The following is a 7,016-nucleotide window of genomic DNA, read 5'->3' as shown; positions in this document are numbered from 1 at the left end:
TACCTTTGATCCTGACTGCTGAGCTGTGTTCCTGATTAGTGACTTTTGCTCACAGCCATATATTTTTTAATCCCATTAACATGTTCTTTGATGTCCTTATTACTCATCTTTGATCCAGTTGGCTGTACTTTGAACCTGATCACAGATCTTGAATCCTGTTTCTTGAACTTTGATCCTGATTGCTGACAACTAATCCTGATTACTGAACTTTAATCCCAATTGCTGGCTTTTGATCATGACATTGTTTCTGTTCTTTGATCCTTATTAATGACCTTTGAACAATAATGCTTACCATTGATCCTGACTGTTGACCTCTGAACCTAATTGCTAACCTTTGACTCTAATTGTTGCCTTTTGATTCTGATCACACAAGATCCTGATTACTTATCTTAGCTATACTTTGATCCTGATCACTGACCTGATCTTGAGTACTGGCTTTTGATCCTGATGGAGAGGACCTGTGAACCTGACACAGATGTTCGGCCCTGATCGTGCGTCTATACCCTTGGTGTTTCAGTTTTAATCTTCAATCCTGATTGTTCATCGCTGAATGCTTTGATCCTGCAATCAAGAATGAATATCAGCATTAATGATAAAAGTCAGGATCTACCCGTTGATCCAGATTAGCACCAAAATTGAATGGCTTCTTCTTTGGCCTATATCCCCACCTCTCCCACAAATATCAAACATATATTAATTTTGTGTATTTCTCCAAAAAACAAACAAACACATACTTGTGATCACATAACTTCCTTGAAGGAAATAATGCTGTAATACTACTAAAATCACCACTAAGTTCTACTATAGATCATTAAAATGTATTACAAACATCATAACATCATAATACGAAATGACGATTTCTAGTTTAGTCATCAACCTGACATTAACATGTTTATTTAGTGCAATTATAACAACGTGACACTGACATTATGTTACATTCTGAGAAGCAGTTACATCAGGTATCGGAAGCTTGGAAATAGTATGTTGACACGGAACACTTTGTGAATGTTGTTTTCAGGATAAAGTTCATAATGTTACATGTTGCCAGATATTGGCAGCTGTTCTGTGCTTAGCTTGGACAGGGAATTGACTTCAAAATTGCTCAATTTTCACCTCTGGAACAGCGGAAATTTCAGTGGTTGTGCAACAGCAGCATGAAGCAGAAACACTGACTTTGTGTGGTGCCTTCACAACCACGAAAGTACTACTGCAATGTACAGTTCATTACAACAACGTGTGCATTTTAACATAATATACAATATCTACAGTTTTCACTGTCCACACGTGCATTCATACTGAACATAGATTATTCATAGTTCAAAGATACTTAAAACTGAAAAGCGCCTTTTATTTACAGATATATACCATACTCTTTGTGTTGCATTTTCTGTTGGCTTTCTCTGGGTGGCATAATGGACATGGTGATGTACCCAAAGGTAGTGCAGGAAGTAATTTCAGTCTGGGATGCATGCAAAGCCCAAACACAGACAATATTGGCTCAGGATGTTAGCAAGTCAGGAAGTGTGCTGATGTCTGCATGGAATGTTCTCGCTTGTCCCAAACACTTTGAGAAAATCTGTGGGCGGGGTTTCTGGGTAGGTAGACTCCTGCAGCCATAGCCAATCCCCATACCCCCCTGCTTCCCCCCCCCCCCCCCACACACACACACATTCACAAATATCATCCCACACCCCTATTCTCCGAGCGATCCCATCTGTGTGTGCCTGATGCAAATGAAAGCCATTCCTTTTGGGAGTCACAAAAAGACAGGCTGATGAAACAAGAGACTATTTTGTTTGGGGTTTTTTTTTAAGTTTGGAAGGTCCTTGTGCTGTTAAAAATAGATAAATAAATAAATCCATTGTTTTTATGGTAGAAAACTGCCAACTGTGGTTTCCAGAATGATTCTGTAAAAAAAAAAAAAGCAATTAAAAAAAATATATATATCTTTACAGAACAACCTGTAAATACTACAGTATAGAGCTATTGTAATTTACAAAATGTACATTGTAAATGAGTAAATCCAACAGTGTTGTTCTGCTAAATCAATATTATCGCGCTGTAAGTAGAATTTAAAAGCAGTTGTTACTAATTGTACACTGAATCCCATTTGCTCCAACCCACCACAGGGGGTCTGCCATGGGATCCACATCTTGATTTGATTTTTTTTCAAACCCAGCTCTAGTTGTACAAGATGAATGGGCCTCAGGCAGCCTTGAACCTGGGATATTTTATGTGGGCAACAAGCACACTTAGTGTCTGAGCCACTGTGCTGTCACACATCAGAACAACTCTGAAAATACAATGAATTGTGTATATTATATTTTGACTGGACTTGTACAAAGTATGTTAATATGAGAAGGTCTGAAAAAATAACATCTGTTAAGGATTGAGAAGGGTATTCAATTTTGAAAGTGATCTGGATCCAGATTCTGGTTCAAGAACTCACTTTATATAGGCTTTGAATGATTATGTTTAAAAAAAACTTTACGGATTCTCACCAAATTTGCCCCATAGATAGATATTAGGCCATGCAGGACTCCACTGAATTCTGGAGGTGATCAGCATCTGGATTCTGGATCAAGATTTCATTTTATATAGGCACTGAAGGATTACGTCAAAACACCTTAATGGATTTTCACCACATTTTCACTACACATTGGTGTTAAGCCATGGAAGACTCCATTAAATTTTGGAGGTGATCTGGATCCAGATTCAGATTCTGGATCAGGATTTCACTTGGTAGACTTTTAAGGATTGTGAGAAAATTACTTCACGGATACGACATCAGGAGGATACTGTTTTGTTTCAGCTTGTGAATTAAATATCAGATTGCAACATCTTGATCAGTCGGACCATTCTGGATCAGTATGCAATTATTGCATTGTGTTGTGGAATCTGGATCCAGGTAAAGTCCGGGTCACAATATGAATCACATATCTTTTATTTTGAGTCCTTGTCAACTCTTGGCGGACATCAGAAATCTCTAATTGCACTTGTTAACTAATGTGCCTCGTTAATTCACGCCATGTGAGAGAATGGTGGCTGAAACAGTGAGTTCGCTTGTTTCCCAAACAGGATATCCCCGGTTCAAGGCTCCCTTTACCTCATTCTACTAATGAAACTGTTTTATACTGTAAAACAGAATATATTCTGTAAAGTTATTTAACCCCCTCAAGGCAGGCGCTGCAGATTTGCAGCAGCTAAATATCTGATTTTCCCTGTTACTAAAAATTAATTTGAGCCTGAGAGGGTTAAGTTATTTACATATTTTTGCTGTATTTTTTTACAGAATGATTCTGGCAAACACAGCTATTCCCCCCCACCCCCACCCCACTGCAAAAACAACATAATTTTTTTCTACAGTGTATACAATGAAACCTTTTACTGCTTCCCTGTAAAAACCCAACAGTTTTTTTTGTTGTTTTATTTTATTTTATTTTATTGGATGGAAGCAGGGTTTGTGGGCTGCAATTGATTTTTAAAATATCCACCGAAATTCTCTCGGCCTGGTTCTCCAAAATGGAAAACTAAACAAGACAACGGAGGTGACTGCTTCGGTTACTTAGAGACGTGCAGTCTGGAAGAGTCATTTTTACAACCTTCCCGACTGCCATGTAAGTTTTTATCTTTGTAAACTGGATTCTGGGCTGGATTCTGGATTCGAACTTACTAACTTCAGTAAGTTAGTTTGATGATTCTTTTTTCAGTGCATGCACTGACAGAATGTTTTGCCTGGCACTAAAGACTATTTGGAACCCTTTCCTCGTGCATATCCAGTTAATTGGCCTGGAGGAGTAATTGGTTCCACTCCCAAGATAGTATATTTCCGTTCCCACCACAGTAAACAATGTTCCCTTGCTCCCTCTCTCATTAATCAGCCTGGATGGAGGATTTAGGAGAATTGTCCAGCTCTCTCCAGTGGCCTGAACTACCCGTAGGGCTCCGATTTGTCATCTTAGTCCAAAACGTAGTCCTTCTAAAACTGCTCTCTGAGTCCTCCTTCTTAAAATCAGTATTTGTTTTATGCCTGCAGGAGAAACAGTGCACAAAATCCTGGAGGAGGTGGCCACTGAAGATCATGTATATCCAGGGGTTACAACAGCTGTTGAGACTGGCAAGAAGCGCAGACAGAGTCACCACTGCGTTCTCAGAATCTAAGAGAGAGCAGGGAAAGGATGATTAATCTGCAAAACATATGGTGTTAACATTAATATTTATCCTCTCTGAGGAAACAATCTGCCCACTTGTGAAAGAGTTACACACTTATAGTTTGAAAAAAAAATTTCTCCACGTGTGGTGCAAATTCTATCTTTTTTTCTTAAAAATGTTGATTTCATTTCCAAAGTCAGATTAAAAAAGAAAAATGAACTCGTGAGTCTGGCCTTTTTGTTGAAATTGTCAATTTCAGTGTTAAATATTTGATCATTTTTCTGTAGCTGTCACCAACATACTCCATATGTTTTATGTAAAAGTCGTGCGTAATATGGCTGTGCGCACTCGTTTTTCTTCCAGTTACGCACCGCTGATGTTTCATTTTGTTATTGTTATTTTGTGCCACTGTTGATCCATAAATCCGTAAATCTTGAATCTGTAAATCTCTAAATATAATAACGGAATGGCTTTTTTTTCCGTGTATGCGCCACTCACCGTGAAATATGGAGTTTGTATCCCACACAGACCACATCTGCACGGCGAAAAACGGCGCCCAGCACAAAATGTACGCCAAAACGATCACCAGAGTCATTTTCACGGTCCTGAGTTTGGCTCTGGATATGGTTGTGATGCTGTTCACGGAATTCTTCCCAATCACACCAATCTTGTGCGCGGCGCCCGCCGTCGTTTGCTTTTTCTTGTATTTGATATTTTTCCATATGCTGTGGCAGATGAAGCCGTAGCACGCCAACAGAATCACCACGGGCACCAGGAAGATGCCCACGGTGATCCACGTGATGTAAGCCCGGGCGCCCCACGGCTCGATAAAGTGCGCCCAGCAGTCGTAGATGCGCGAGCCGTTCTGGACCTCGCTCAGGGAGAAGATGAAGTTCTGCGGAGAACTGAGCACGAGGCTGCACACCCACGTGGAGACGATCATGATGTAGGAGCGCTGCGTGGGCTGCTGGAGAGTTTTCAGCGGGTGGCAGATGGCAATGTAACGGTCCAGGGTCATCATCACCATCATGTAAGTGGAGGCAAACATCCCCATCACCTGGAGATGCTTGACGATCCTGCACAGGAGGTCCGGGCCGTAGAAGCGATACGTGACCTTCCAGCACAGCTGCGGCAGGACCTGGAAGAAGGCGACCACGAGGTCTGCCAGGCTCAGGTGTTTGATGAACAGGTGCATCCGCGACATCTTCTTCGTGGTGTTGTACATCGCCAGCAGCACACTCACGTTCCCGATCACAGCCACTACGAAAGTGACGCTCAGGACCATGATCTCGAGCTTGGCCACGTCCTCGTTTCTCGCAAACGGATCGGATCCGTTCGGGTGGACGGTGATATTTTCGGGCGTCTCCATCGTTTTAGTCATACGAGCTCGAAAACCAGAGGGACTGTTCCGTTGCGCTCAGGATACAGCTGTGCGCATGGCACTGGTCTTCTGCGCGCCTCGCCGGGTTCAGAAGGACTGAGGAGCTCCGCGCAATATAAGGAGCAACCTGATGCTGGAAGAGGAAGGAGCTGCTCTGACTTGTGACTGCTGCGCAGGGCTTTATAAACTTGAGTACTCTTCCTTACAACGGGTGCGTAAAGGGGACGCACTGCTATATATATATACTCTTAGAAATGAAACATACACTCTTAGGCATAAAATGTTGAATTTAATTGATAAAGTTAAGGTAACTTTTTCCACATAACATTGTTCATTAAGTGCAAAACAACATTGTCATTGACATTAATTAAATCAAATGAAACATTATTACTTAAATCCCAATACTGTGTTACATTTAATTGACAAAGTTATGTGGAAAAAGTTACCTTAACTTTATCAATTAAATTCAACATTTTATTTCTTATATATATATATATATATATATATATATATATATATATATATATATATATATATATATATATATATATATATATATATATACAACCCCTGGCAAAAATTATGGAATCACCGGCCTCGGAGGATGTTCATTCAGTTGTTTAATTTTGTAGAAAAAAAGCAGATCACAGACATGCCACAAAACTAAAGTAATTTCAAATGGCAACTTTCTGGCTTTAAGAAACACTATAAGAAATCAAGAAAAAAAAGATTGTGGCAGTCAATAATGGTTACTTTTGTAGACCAAGTGTTGTGTGGGCCGCCAGAAGAGGAGGTACTGCTGGCCCACCACCAGAGGGCGCCCTGTCTGGAGTGCGGGCTCCAGGCACCAGAGGGCGCAGCCGCCTCACAGGAGCAGCCAGGGTGACAGCTGTCACGCATCATCTGCAACAGCTGTTACCAATCATCTGATGGCAGGAGTATATCAGCAGGACGAAGTCTCCACCTCTTTGCCGAGATATCGTTTCTACCGAGAAGGTAACGTACTCAGCTAACTGTTTGACAGTGATCTTTGTGACTTTGTGCATTTATCTGAGAGAACTTCCCAACGAGAGGTGGAGGTAGCTTACCTGCCGTTCGGATTCCTGGGTGCGAACGCGCCCTCCTTTAACTGTTCTTTATTCCTCGCCAGCAGTACCAGGTCCGACACGCGGAGGCAGTGGCCACCTGGGAGTTTGGGACTTGGCGGCTCCAGTATTCCCGGGGTCTGGTGGCGGAGGAAACCGTGTGGTTCCGGTCCTACTTTGGAGAGGCGTCTCCTATCTTCGAGCCTGCCCACACGACACCTGTGTGAATTTGACTTTGTCCTTTATTGTAATCTGTTGTCCTTGTTGTGCATATTCACAACAGTAAAGTGTGTTATTTGACCTATTCCATTGTCCGTTCATTTGCGCCCCCTGTTGTGGGTCCGTGTACTTACACTTTCCCAACACCAAGCAGAGGAAAAAAATATGGAATCACTCAA

At 41.5% G+C, this 7,016-nt stretch overlaps 1 protein-coding gene across 1 annotated transcript; it reads right to left on the bottom strand.

Annotated features, from left to right (window-relative positions):
- Positions 1–2,643: 2,643 nt before the first annotated feature.
- avpr1aa (arginine vasopressin receptor 1Aa) lies at positions 2,644–5,707 on the bottom strand. Its single transcript, XM_034176017.1, has 2 exons — positions 4,651–5,707; positions 2,644–4,157 (listed from the first exon to the last, which is right to left on the bottom strand). The coding sequence occupies exons 1-2, from the start codon at positions 5,531–5,533 to the stop codon at positions 3,874–3,876; spliced, it is 1,167 nt and encodes a 388-aa protein (XP_034031908.1). The 5' UTR covers positions 5,534–5,707; the 3' UTR covers positions 2,644–3,873.
- Between the last annotated feature and the right edge of the window lie 1,309 nt (positions 5,708–7,016).

The sequence above is a fragment of the Thalassophryne amazonica genome, chromosome 8 (genome assembly GCF_902500255.1).
Source record: "Thalassophryne amazonica chromosome 8, fThaAma1.1, whole genome shotgun sequence".
NCBI lineage: Eukaryota > Metazoa > Chordata > Actinopteri > Batrachoidiformes > Batrachoididae > Thalassophryne > Thalassophryne amazonica.
This window is presented reverse-complemented; position numbering and strand designations above follow the sequence as displayed.

Bases quoted from the DNA above. Each gene is read 5' to 3' on its own strand.
- avpr1aa (XM_034176017.1), bottom strand. From the start codon at position 5,533: ATGACTAAAACGATGGAGACGCCCGAAAATATCACCGTCCACCCGAAC. The intron at 4,158-4,650 runs GTGAGTGGCGCA...GCTCTCTCTTAG, and splicing joins TACAAACTCCATATTTCACG to ATTCTGAGAACGCAGTGGTG.